This window comes from Cryptomeria japonica, chromosome 5, assembly GCF_030272615.1.
Source record: "Cryptomeria japonica chromosome 5, Sugi_1.0, whole genome shotgun sequence".
NCBI lineage: Eukaryota > Viridiplantae > Streptophyta > Pinopsida > Cupressales > Cupressaceae > Cryptomeria > Cryptomeria japonica.
In genome coordinates, this window is record NC_081409.1 from 286,213,096 (window position 1) to 286,228,039 (window position 14,944).

The 14,944-nt window shown below is 34.5% G+C and overlaps 1 protein-coding gene across 1 annotated transcript; it reads right to left on the bottom strand.

Annotated features, from left to right (window-relative positions):
* Window positions 1-481: 481 nt before the first annotated feature.
* LOC131044007 (36.4 kDa proline-rich protein-like) lies at window positions 482-1,268 on the bottom strand. The gene has a single exon (XM_057977271.2). The coding sequence runs from the start codon at window positions 1,208-1,210 to the stop codon at window positions 803-805; it is 408 nt and encodes a 135-aa protein (XP_057833254.2). The 5' UTR covers window positions 1,211-1,268; the 3' UTR covers window positions 482-802.
* Window positions 1,269-14,944: the final 13,676 nt, after the last annotated feature.

Sequence of the window (14,944 nt, forward strand, 5' to 3'; positions counted from 1 at the left end):
TGGAATAATTTTCAATGTTAACCAACATTTTTATTGTTGGTAATTATGCCTGGTACATAGACATGTTTTTTTTTACCATTTCAATGCTCAACTTAGCTAAAATATTTTGAAATCATATTTAAATTGAAATTCTTTCATTCTCTAAATTATAATTATAAAGAGCACATAAAGAAAACACAAATCTCTAATCTAACAAATAGCAGTTGAACAGAAAGAAAGACATACCGCAACAAATTATTTAGTTCATCATTAAAGATAATATCCATGGGAGAAATAAGGTATTCATGTTTTACTATTCAGTGGAAAAAAGCATAACTATACAATGTTAGATTTGATATCTTCAACAGATAAAAGAAACAAAGAGGAAAGAGCAAAGAAAGAAGAAGTTTTTTTTTATGGGTTTATGTAATGATTAGACCTACGCATTTAACTTTACAATACCCGTGATAATCTGAAAACACAATTGCAGTTCCATACTTTAGTTCATGTCTTCTTGTGCTAATTGGCATCATGGCTTACACAATGTATACCTGGTAAAAACTATTAATAAATACTTTAACTAAATAAATAAGGGTTACAAGTGAAAAACATGTGACCACCTTATTGAAGGAATACATTTTGTTCTACACAAACCTACAAACTAAATGTAGCTATTCGTTCGTCTCCCCACTCGAAGCCACTGACAATTAAAAGATGGAACTAGCTGAAATACAGAATACAGATACACAAATACTGAATGAAATGAAATTCCATACCAAATCCAAATCTACGTGCTGGAAACAATGGCATTATGTAGCCATGTTTAACTAAGAGGTGGGCATTTGAATCCAGGAGGAGGGGTGAGGCCACATTGAACAAAAAGCTCAAGAGCAATAGGAAGGATGATGTTGAGGTTCAGAACCTTAGCCCGAATTGTTGTACACAGACAAAGTGCTGCCTCAATTTCCAGAACGCCTTGCAGAACAGGGCAGCACTTGTTCACAGCGGGATCTCCAATGGTGGCATTTACCAGCCCTCCCAGCACGTCTACACACGCTCCTAATTTCACTGCATTTAAAGGACAATTCCCTCCACTTGATGAACCAGGAGGCGGTGGAGGAGGAGGACTTTTTGTTTTGGGAGGTGGAGGACACCTTGATCCCATTACAGGACCCATGCTGTGTGCAATGCAAATCATAACCATCAGAGCTAATGCTGCAGAGTTTCTCATTTTGATCTTTGCTTAATGATCGTAATCAAAGAAGCAAATTGAAACCCAGGAAAATTGCTCCTTGTTTACCGTTGTAAGAGGAGGCTACTCGATAGGAATTTATAGTCTCGGGGTCTTAAATTTCAATCATGAAATTTTGTGCACCCGTGAACAGTGGCGTAATCTCAATCTGTGCTACACGTGAGCTGGTGGTTATCCACCCTGTATTTTTTCAATTTAATATAAGAATGCCAGAAATAATGTAATAATGTTATACTATCTAACGTATTCGCTAACTTCAATGCCGAAAGCCTAGCAAGTGGCACATGGTTATTCTCGGTTTGGAAGCAATGTAATTTGTCTAACAGCAACAGTGAAGAGAATGATTTGAATATTTTCCTCAAAGTTTAGAAACGTAAGAAAGATTTCTTGAATCAATAAATATACATGCACTGTAAACCAAACTAAATTTTCACCAGTTTTTGGGGGCTTCAATGTTGTGTAAGCCATAATGTTTTTTGTTTCAGCTTTACCAGGTTCTCATATCTTTAATTAATTGTTTTTGCCCTTGGTAACCGTTGTCGAACTTGAACATGGTAGTCTATATACTCTGTTATAGAGTGATTCGCTTGGTTTTGGAGGAAATGTTGTTGACAAGAATCTCCATTTTAATGTTTTATCCGGTTGTTGGTGTGCGCTGCATTCCATATTAGTATTTGGAATTAACAGATAACCTAAGTTTCCGTCAATTACAGTTTGCGATTGTAGGTAAAGTAGTTTAGGTAACCATGGCACCGAGGTTCGCGCGAATGGATATTAGCGCTTTGTAATGTTAAACTGCCTTTAATATAGTGTTTGTCGTATGCCATAGTAAATCTTTACAATCGGGGAAAAATTTGGAGCAAAACAAAAAATAGGTCGCTACACATTGCTATATATTTGAGGGAGGTTAAGATAGTTTAGTTTCTCATTTTTTTCATCAATGCCTAAGGTGTCAATGGGAGGCTCCGCAACATCTATGTTATCATCATCTTTTTAATCTGCATTAGAGGGTTGAGTCTCACAAACAAGTTAAATAACAAGTTAAAGCAAAGAAATCTGTTAGAGTCTAGCCCAACACCAAACTCATGGCTACGAGTTGAGGGAGAAGTATATTGGCTATAAGAAAGTGGAAACAATCTTTTGTGACATTGGTCCCCATCTCTTATCATGAGAGGTTGATAAGCATGAGAATGTGCATTTTGTTCATAACAAGTAGAATGACTACATCCTTAATGACGCCTATGAGATGAACTGCGTTTGCTAGGGGCACAAACAAGAGTGACTTTACCTAGGGTGCATAGGGCTGTAACTAGTTCTCTAGATTTATAATGGAGACAACAAAAATTCCAATTACACATGATGGTAACTAATTTATGACTCCAAGAGGAACCCTAAAGAAATTCCTTAAAAATATTTTTACATTCCTTACAATTTTACATTCTTTTTATGGCCCTTGCTTTAGTCAACATCCTTCTAGGCCATATTAAGCTTGTTTTGGTCTTACAACATCTAAGCTATCATCATATGCTCATGACGTGACCTGATCTAATGTCCTAGGACTATGCACTTTACAACCATGTTGATTTGTTTCTCTTTTGGCTTGACTATGGTTCCTAGTGTCCTAGTCTTAGTCGACTATGGTGTCTAATGCACTAGTTCTAGTGGACTATGGCAATTCGATTGTTAGTCCCTCCAAAAGGGCCAAATTTTGAATATTGTAGACTACTTGTTCCTCCCATTTATAATCCAAACACGATATTTTGGTATGACCATTGAAAGTCGGCCTAGATTTGAAAATAATTTGATAACCCTGTAAAAGGCATCATTTCTAATTCATTTACAAATCTAGAAAATTCATTCACAAGCAGTCCTAATTTGTCCTCCTAATTTGTCCAAGGGTAGATCTAAGTACAAGAAGCATCAAGCTATAACACATTATCATCGAGTATGTTTTCATGATGAATTTTGATACAATTTGTCATGATATTGCATCAACACTTGGAGGACTTATGTAAAGAGCATTGCATCACAACCATTATAAATTCAAAGGGATTATCTTGTGAATTAAGCATTTCACTTCAGATTTAGCCTTTTCCCTATAAGGAATAGGCTCCCTCTTTTAATAAATCATATTTGTAGTGGAGTTTAATTCCTATCCAATATTTGAGTTAGGCAAACTCCTATACAACACAACATTTTTCATATATTTTGTGTGTAGGTTCCAGATTCAATAGCCAAAAGTTACTCTATTGCGAATTGTAGATAACAACACACTTCTAGATTTAAAATAGGTGAACACTCATGGAATATGTCAATTAGAAAACCTATCCAACACTTTCTCAAAAATATTTAGAAGTATCTACATAATTTAGAATCTAAAGTGTTAGCTAATAGAAACACCTTGAGGACTATGACTCATAATACATTGATTTAACATTTCCAGGCTCAGATTAAATAGTGCCAAATTTCTCTTTGTTTGTTATTTAGAACTAGATTATGTACTTATGTGTTGGCTTTACATTGTTTTCTATGTATTTATGTTGAATATTATCAATTTTGTACCATTTTATCTTGTCATTTCATATTCATATCAAATAAAGAATATGAAAAAATCATACACAACATTCAACCCTCCTTTAGGATTGAATTTGAATCTTCGTGGTTATTTCACCCAATGAAATTAATATCAATTTGGAATCTTAGTTTATGTCGGGATACCATTTCCAATCATTTCATTTTTAATGAACTTGACTTTTTTTTCATTTGTATAACTTCTAATTTTCAATTTTAGATTTGATTTTTTTATAAAAAAATTTCAATTGACAAGCATTCATTTTCTAAATTCATTTCATACATTAATTAAAATTTATGTTGGTTACATCATTATTTATTAATATGGCATATTCTATTAAGTATCTTATTTAATCATAAGTGCATTTGATGTATGACTTTATTTTTGATTGGGTAAATTAGGTTTTGAAGGGGCCCCAAAAACCTTTACAAGAAGATGTTATAGGGATCACGAAACCATAAGAGGAACATTATTAGAAGATCAACAAATACCAACAACAACCAAACAACAACAAAATGAAAAGATAGGAACATCAAATATCCATCTATAGAAGAACAAGGCCGAAGCCACCAAAAAACTTTACTCATGAAAACAACCATTATGGGTTTTAAGAAGGCCCCCATAACCCTAAGACAAATAGAAACAAGTAAAACACAAGTTACACTTTGCCTACAATCAACAAAACAATAATAAATGAAAGAGAGAAACCCTACTACTACCCTCTCCTGCAAACCAAGTCTCCACCTCAATAGAGGACACCTCAACATCAATAGGATAGATTTGTAGAAGACAAAAGAGAAATGCCCTCAACATCCACCTCAATAAGATAAGAAAAAGTTTCACCAAAGGAAGGGAAAGCACAACCCCCTTATAACATCTTCCACCATTACTAACAAAACACTACCAATAGATATAGAAATGGATAGAGCAACTCAACAACTTATAACTAAGGGCAGTTGAAGCCCCAAAATAGCATATCCCCAGATATCTTGGAAACTATGTCTCCACCTCCATAGAAGACAAATCCACCTCAGTGGAAGTGTCCACCAGAAAACAAATAAGGATATGTTGAAATCCACCACAACCCAACACAACCCCTCCAATTCAAAAGGAGACATGGAGAAAATAGACAAAAAAGGACAAAGGGAGCCCCCAAGAAGTACAACCAAGCGAAAAGATTAAAAAAGTTCCCAACCCAAAAATAATGCCAACACATGCTCTTGAAAACTATTAGCAATGAACCAACCAACACAAAGCATCAATGGCTCATAAAAAAGAGAGAAAGAAAACACCCACAAAGGAAAAAACCCAAACAATGAAACAAACCCCAATGCCAAAAGCCAAAGGAGAAGAGTAAGCCCCTCATCAAAGAAGCCTATAGGTTCTCAAATTAACAGATTGGAAAATTCTATGAGTATGCCTTGCTCAATGATCAAATCTTCCAATTGATTTGGCCAACTAATAGAGTGAGCCTTTCAAAGTTGCAAACTTCCTCACTTTAGGCTCTACAGAACCTAGGTGGGTGTACCTATTCACTGATTTATTTTCTTACTTTGTGCCTTTTATAGAAAATTTCACGCTCTCTCTTCTACTTCTAATTTTATCTCAAAGTGGCATATACCTTTGGAATAAATTATTTTACTATTCTGATTATTTGATTTCTCCTATTTCTTAGTTATCTTCTTTTAACTGATTAATTCTTCTACTTTAATCCAAATTATTGTACCTCCTTTAACTATTTCTACTCTAAATCATACTTATATCTCCTACTAACATAACAAAAACTGAAAATAATTGGATTGATCTTGAATTAAATTTTATGTGTAGCTTAACCAATGCCTTATTTCTTTTGGGCAATAGAGTCATTCACTTGCAAACCTTATGTATAACTCTAAAAGAGGATTTTAAAATCCTCTCTTGGATGGATTTGTCAACTAACCAGCCTTTAATTCTATATAACTGTATGCTGTTCTTCACACTTAGTTTAATTGATTTTTAACTTTCCTTATAAAAGACCAATTAAACAAGACACAATAGGCAAAATGATTCTCAGATGTATCTTGATGTTCCAACTATGTAACATCACACAAATTATTTACACAGTGACTTAGAGTAGCAATTATCAACCACAAATAATTATAATAGAGAACTGATTCAAAAATGAAATATTCCACACAACAATTTGCAAATAAAGAAATTGATTTCTTTGTATTACTTTGAGATGAAATATTGTTCTTGAAACATCAAATTGTTTGAAACTTTAAACCCTTTTAAAACTTACTAAACTTATAAATCCTCTTCAAATGTTTACATTGAGTACTTTACAACATATCAAAGGGCTACACCTTTTGAAAGAAGTCTTTGGAAAATAAACTAAATACTTAAAGAAAACTAATCACCTAGTTATACATAAATGCACACTAGTCAAATGTGCCAACTATTTCTCATTATATCAAGTGTCACAATCATGGATGATATCTTGAGCTTCTATTTCCATTAGCACCATGCTTTCGACGTGTTCTGCCACCCCATCAGAATCTTCATTCTTGGCAGCCTTCAGTGCATTCTTGAGCACCTGTTGACATTCTTGTATCCAATCCACCTTCTATTTTTTATCTCCATCTTCATCAAGTAGGGGTGGGATTCCATTTGATCCATAACTAAGGAATTAGGCTCCCTCAGATCTCAATGTCTCGAAATACCCTTTATGCACTTTCATCAGCCCCTCACAATTCTGCATGGCCTCTGGATCTCCTTCATCTCTGCCCTAGATCTCTTTGAATCTCTCATGCAATCATTCATCCAATATTTCATGTTCCTCAATAATGGTTTGATTCTTAGTATATACATCCCAGTACATGTCCATCCATGTCATCAAGTTAGTAAACCTTTTTGAATAATCATTGACATGTTTTCACTTTTGGTTTCTCTCAATTTACCAGCCTTAGGTTGAGGCTGTGAGCTGTCACCTTGTATTAACCATCTATGCAGTTCCTTTTGTTTGAATATTTCCTTCAGATGATCTATTTCTTTATTCAGCCTGATATATTCAAGTTTACCAGAGTTGTTCTCTTTCAGAATAATTGAATCTGAGCCTTGTTCAATTTAGCAATATTCACCCCCAAATCAGGTGTAACTATGGAGTCCATTTCACCAAAATTCAACGTCATGATATGTCTGAAGGCCTTTTGTGTATCAATTACTATGGGTTTCTTGTTTGGTGGATACACGTGACCAGATTAACATAGACTACTTATCAGGGTTGTACAATGACCCCATGTATACTTGGGTCACACCTTCTAGAGAAAACTTATGTTTTGCATCAATATTAGGAAGGAAAATATCAAACACTAATGCTGAATTCATATCCCACCCAGGAAAGATCAGGACACCCGCCTCTTCAAGTAGTTTTTTTCCTCTTTTAGGAATCATTTGGCCCATTTCTCATTATATTTCATTATCCAAAGCAACTGACAATTGTTTCTCATTAGAGGTATCCACCTCTCTAACACTTTCTCTAATTTCTTTTTCCTTTACTTTATACAAAAAGGACATGAATTCAACAGACTTTATGAAATTATCATAAGATATACAATCTTTGTAGGCCAATTGTCTTGGATCTTCTTCTATTAGAACTTCCTCATCAAGATCCCTAACAGGTGATACTTTTTCCTCTATCAACATTTTGGATAAATTCTCAAATGAAACCTCATCACCTTTTGATGACTCTTCAACTTCTGAGGATGAAACATCAATAGTCTGCTTCTCCCTTGCCTTTTGTTCCATCTCCCTGTAGTGGCTATCAATGGTCAATTCTACCTCCTTTTCATACATGTTTCTAATCAAATCATCCCTCATATATGGGATATGCTCATAATCACCAAGTTTTTATTTCTTTCTAGCTAGATGGATATATCCTTGAGGATCAAAGTTCTTTCTAGGAGCACCCAACTTCATATCATATTGGACTAGTTTACTCCGTGTGAGCTCCTGCCCCTCTCCCATTGGAACGAATTCACCAATGCATAAGGTTTCATGCATAAAAGCCTGCTTGCCATGCAAACCTAAATGCATATGGCTTGAATCCCTCATCTGCCTTATGATCTCTAAATAGGCTATTCTATTAGGCATTGTCTTGGGTAACAATAACAAAGATCCTTCAAAGCCATAGACTCTAATCATGGCCATGTCAGAACAGCAATACCAGTTGCCCCAGTTGTGTTTAAAGGTCTTAAGTCCTCCAAATATTGCAGGCCTTAGGAATGTCTTTATATTTTCTAAAAGTGCAAAATTCCAAGGCTAATTATAAAACATGTATAAAGTTTTCACAAATCATTCCTAAAAATGAATGTAACTAGATCTAACAAATCTATAGTCCCATATTGAAGTCCGTAATTGGACTAGCTGAGGCTTGTCATCATTATCACATCACCTTATCTTCATCTGTTTGGGCCAATGACCCAATTATTGGCCTTAAAACAACACCATATGCATCAACAAGGAGTAATGTGGGAAATGGATCTGGGACAGACCTCTCTGGATAGTTGTGTTAATCCTATGAGGATCCAGTTAATACTGAGAGGGGGGATGAATCAGTATTAACAAAATTTTTAACTTCAAATCAAAAAACCATTTACAATATATCTGAAATCATTTAATACATGAATCTATCCCATTAGCAGATCTCATACACTTGATACCCACTTATGCAATCTTATTAATCAGAATATACACTGATTAGATATCTAATCAACACATACTCATAATAATTTATTATCATATTAGAGTACTTCATCTATCAATTCATTAACATTACCGATAACCATTTACAGACCTCTAATAAACATAAGTAAAATTATCATAACCGGTAATCATACATAATTAATGAAAACATAAACACTATGAAAAGACATTCAACACATGAACACCAAGATTTTGATGTGGAAACACAAATCAGAAAAACCACGGTGGGGGTTGATACCCATAATAATTAGTACTCTTTTAAAGTATGCTCTCTTAGGATCTTAGCTTGGTTAGGAGCTTACAATATGCCCGATTAGGAGCAAACCCTGTTAGGAGTCACCCGGTTAAGGGATTTGCCTATCACTCCAGCTAGGAGCTTAATGATCTATTAGGATCAACTTGGTTAGAGGATTTAAACACTCTTTTGTGAACTACCATGTTAGGGGACTTAAATGGCAAAGGCCAGTTAGGACCTACCCAGTTAAGGGATTTATGCTACTACAATTGTTATGGAACAATAGTGAAAAATTATCTATTACTTTGCACTTTCAGCTTGCTAAATTAGATCCAGTTATGCTTCACAATCTGCAACACTCAAGAATATCTCTATCTTCTCTGGGATGAATTAACTCTTTCTCCTAATGCCACTGACACATGAAACATCAGTTGTGTCGCCCTAAATAGCCATAACAACTAAGTCAGTCATTAAACCTAATTATATCTTGAATTTACAATACAGATCATACCAGATCAATATCCAAATCATTACAACAATTTACAATGCAATATCAACCATTGATTATTCATAACCCATCACAAAAATCCGATTTGTACATAAGTCAAACCCTTAGAACATTCCACTAAGCACTTTGCGCATTCTCTAGAAATTCTACCATCTTTTGGGCCAACACACAATTCAAAGTATTCACACAGGTCGTGTCGTGTTATCTCCTTCATGTATATTGTCCACCAATCAGCATCATATCAAAAATAATTACCAGTTGAGTGAATTCATAATTGATCCTAAAACCCTAGCACAACTCCATCAAAAATTTAAAACATGCCTTTTGGTAATCAACATAGGATGTGCTTCTGCTCACATACACAAATCCATCATACAAGCTTATATCTCAAACCACAAGTCTCTAACCATCATCGATTTACCAATTCCATCAAAATATTTTCTTTTACTGGTTGAAGTCCTAATTCTCATTCTTGTTGGTAAAACCTATCATACTTACAAATTCTAAATCCGGTAGACCAAATTACTTATCCAACAAGTCAGACACCAAAGTTCATTTGTCACCATCATCAAACATTAATTGACATAGGTTGCCATCAATGACAATACAGATAACTGATCATCATCATTCTTCTACCAATATAGTCATCAGCTCATCTGCATCAGTTATGCCAATCATGCCAACAATATCCCCCTTTGGCATTGATGGAAACACCAATCAGTTATACAATCATTTATGCCAATCATCTGCATCTTAGCACATTAATTGTCGGTCTCTGCATTTTCCGGTCTTCACTGTTATACAATTAGTATATAATCATATATGTCAATCATCTGCATGTTAGCACATTAACTGTCGGTCTCTGCATTTTTCGGTCTTCATTGTCTTAAATCTTCTCGTCAAGCCTAATCATCAGATTTATTTTTCTTCTCCATAACTGATTAGCTGATTTCTTTTTCTTCTCCCCCTTTGACAACAATGCCAAAGTTAAAAATGTATCACTTGACTTCAATCTGATCATAACTATAAATCATATCATACTGCATTAGAGATGCTCCCCCTACAAATTATCTCAAATTCATCAGTCCTTAGTGAAGAAAAAATGAAATCCACAAGATTGATGCAACTCCAGTATATTAGTTCTTCTAGTGTAAGGGTCTAACCCCTAATTTACTTTTGAGAAACTCAAAAGTAGTCTTTGGCAATGGTTTAGTAAAGATATCAACTAATTGATAGTTACTCTTCACATACTCCATCTTTACCCACTTCTCCTGAACTCTTTCCCTTAAGAAATGATTCTTCAACTCTATATGCTTGGTTCTTGTAGGAAGTACAAGATTCTTGGAAATATTTATTGCACTTGTATTGTCACAATAGATAGTCAATGGTTCAGACATATCTATCTTGAATCCTTCTAGCACATGTCTCATCCATATGGTCTGCGTACAATTCATGGATGCAACAACATACTCAGCTTCAATTGTAGATTTAGAAACACAAGTTTCTTTCTTTCTTGTCCATGCTACAAGTCTTCCTCCAAGTAGAAAAGCTCTGCCAGTTGTGCTTTTCCTATCATCCACATTGTCTGCCCAATTTGCATCAGTAAAAACATCTAAAGTGAAATTTCCTTTGCACGGATACCATAATCCATAGTCTAATGTTATTTTAAGATATTGGAAAATCCTCTTAACAACCACCTTGTGACTTTCTTTGGCTCTTTTTGGAATCTTGCAACTAACCCAACAACATGAGCAATGTTCAGTCTGCTATGTAGAACATAGTGTAGTTTACCAATCATGGACCTATATTATTTTTCACTAACATCAGGTAAATCATCTTGCTTTGTCAACTTGCAGCCTGTTACCATTAGTGTACCTACCAGTTTATAGTCTTCCATGCCAAAAGTCTTTAGCACCTCTTTAATATACTTTCTTTGATAGATAAAAATACCACCATCCAGTTGTTGGATCTATAATCCAATAAAAAAATTTCTTTTACCAATTAGAGACATCTCGAATTCCTTTTTCATCTCATCAGCAAATTCCATACTCATATTATCATCTCCACCAAAAATTATGTCATCTACAAATACTTCAGCTATCAGCATCTTGTCTCCATCAGTTTTTAGATAAATATTAGTGTCCTCACTAGTACACTGGAATCCAATCTTGATCAAATGTGCATGTAATCTCTCATACCATGCTCTCAGTGCCTACTTTAGACCATACAAAGTTTTATGCAATTTACATACCATGTCCTTATCATCAATGAAGGAAAAACCATCTGGTTGTTCAATGTATACTTCCTCTTCAAGAATTCCATTCAAAAAGGATGACTTGACATCCATTTGGTAGACTTTGAATCCCTTATATGCAGCAAATGCCAGCAACATCCTTACTCCTTCCAATCATGCAACCGGTGCAAAAGTTTCACCATTGTCTTCACCTTCTTCCTATGCATATCCTTTGCAAACTAACCTTGCCTTATTGCTTACCACTTTTCTATCTTAATTTAACTTATTCTTGAAGACCCATTTAGTTTCAATCACATTCTTGTCCTCTAGTCTAGGAACAAGTGACCATGTCTGATTTTTCTCTTTTTGATCTAATTCCTCATTCATTACTTTCACCGAGTCATCAGCTTTGAGTGCTTCCTTAACTGTCTTGGGTTCCATTGTAGAGATCAAAAAAGAATTTTCTCTAATATTCCTCCTAGTCTGCACACCTGCATTCTTATCACCAATTATCTGGTCCTATGAGTGATTTAATCTCAAATATCTAGGTATAGTATGTGTCGGTTCTGTATTTTCTTCATCTGATTCACCAGTCAATTCACTAATTTCTTCTTCACTTTCCTTGCTTACCGGTTGAGCACCTAATGCTACATTTTTTGGTTTATCATTATTTTGTGCTTCCGGTTCAAAGATCACCAGTCTTTCTTCATTATCATCTTTTTCAGGTTCATACCTTCTTGATCCTTCAGATTTATTTGACAAATCATCAACCTTAACATTAACACTTTCAACTATTTTCTTAGTTCTCTTATTACATCATTTATTTTATTTTCTTTTAGAAGAATAACCAAGAAATATTCCTTCATCAGATTTTGCATCAAACTTTGTAGTGTAGTTATCCATTTTAATAAAACATTGACTTCCAAAGGTTTTGAAATAACTAACACAAGGCATTTTAAAATACCATAGCTCATAAGGTGTCTTATTGTTGTCTTTATTTACAAGTATCAGGTTTAATGTGTAGACTACAGTACTTACCGCTTCTCTGCAAAAATTCTTAGGCAAATTAATTTGTAATAAAATTATTCTAGCAACATCAACAATTGTTCCATACATCCTTTCTGCTACACCATTTTTCTATGGTGTCCTTGGGGCAGACATATGTCTTTTGATACCCTATTCATCACAATACTTGACAAACTCATCAGATGTGAATTCTCCTCCTTGATCAAATCTTAAGCATTTCATGTTTTTACTAGTCTCATTCTCAACTAGAGCTTTAAATGTTTTAAATTTACTAAAGGATTCAGATTTCTCCTTTAGGAATGTAACCCACATCATCTTAGAATAGTCATCAGTAAAAAGCATGAAATATCTATCACCGAAATAGATTTTTGTTCTCATAGGACCACAAAGATCAGTATGAACGAAATCCAAAATATTTTCTATTGTCATTTGCATGAAGATTGCATTAATGATATGTTATGTTGTCATTGATGTCAATTAACCAGTAATGATATTGTTGACATTGTTATAATATTATTACTATAACCAGTAGGAAGAATTTGTGGAGTGAAACGATAACCGGTGTAAACCTTATCTTTTGATGTAACCGGTAAACCCTACCTGTTGTTTTTTATAAACCCTAATCGATTAAGTTTGGTGAATTGGTTATATTGGTTTATGATCTGATGATGAGCAGTAACGATTATGAAATGTATAATAATTGTATGAAGATAATTCCAACAGATTTTGGTGAGTTGTTGTAACATTTTTTGTCTAGGGAATGAGAAAATTTATTGCATATAATGAAAAGCGCATGACGAGGTACTAAGTTCTATGAAGCGGTGATCAAGGAACGATCAAGGTTTTCTTGATTGATGTGAAGAGATTGCTATTTAATCCAACGGTCATACTTGAACTGATTTGTTTGTAATCTGTATGAGAATTAGGTTTTTGTTGTGTTACCGACCTGATTGATTTGTTTATAAGGTCGATGAAGTTGTTTAGTTGTTTGAAAAGAGTGAGCATATATCAGTTGAGTGTGTGGTTGCCAAACCGGATGATGTATCTGCAGTTTGAGTAAAGACAGATAGGAACATGAAATGGATTTGATCAAAACTGTAGTGTTATTCAGACAGATCAACAAACTCCTGTTGTTTTCTAACAATTACAATAAAATTGAAATCCCCTAACTGGATAAGCTCTAACAAGCTTGGTGTTATTCAAATCCTCTAACAAGGTGATCCATTAGATTGGATTTTCAAATCCTCTGCCAAGGTTACTCCTTATAGGGTATTGCTTCTAACAAGGCATTTGCAGTCAATCCTTTAATCGGGTGATTCTTAACAGGATCAGTTCTTAATAAGACTTTTTGTAAAGCTTTAACAAGCTAGGCTCCTAACAAGGTGAACTTTAGAAGAGTTCAGATAGTTATCTTGTGAGTCTCATCTCATCGTGGTTTTTACCTATTTTGGTTTCCATGTCAAAAATATTTGTGTCAAGTGGTGAATGTTTTGTGGTTATGTTTTCATGGTTGATTTAATTAACTACTTAACTATTTTGATAAGTCATGATAACCAGAAGAATTGAGAAATGAAGAAGTTATTTACTATTAATTTCTTGTAACAGTTAACTAGTTTATCCTATGAGTTTTTATCTTGATAGAGGTATTACATTTTTAGTTCTAAGTTTACTTTGACAAAATGATTTTTGAGATTGGTGAAGTTTGTATTAGTTTTTCTCTGTACCGATTACCCCCCCTCTCATTAGTTGACCAGATACTTATTCTTTCATCATACCAACAATTGGTATCAGAGTATTACAAGGCATCTAAGGTCTAAGCCTAACAGCTTGAGGTAAAGATCTTGCAGATCATGATGAAGAAGGAATGTCCAAAGTTTAATAGAGAGAACTACAAGATATGGAGTGACAAAATGAAAATTTATATCAAGAGTATGGGAAGCCAGTATTGGGAACATGTCGATGCTAATTATGTTGCACCCACTAGGATGTTGACTATTGATTAGAAGAAAGAGCAACAAGAAAATCATCAAGCATTGGAGGCTATTATCAGTTCATTGTCTGATGCAGAGTATGTATATGTTCATGGTGTTGAAACTGCCTATCAGGTATGGAAAAAACTTGAAGAGATTTATAACAGTGATGAACATGTTAAGATTGGTAAAGAATAGAGTCTAAGAGAAAAGTTTGATGACATGTGGATGGCTGAAGGTGAGAATATCCAGTAGTGTGGTTAAAGGATAAAAGAGATAGTCGGTGAAATTAAGAGTGCAAGAGGTACAGTGGAAGATTCCATAATGATTAGTAAGGCACTGAGAACCCTACTAACGGTCTACGCTATCCAAGTTGTAGCTATTCAGGAGCTGAAGTCCATTGACAAAAATAAGGTAACTCTTGAC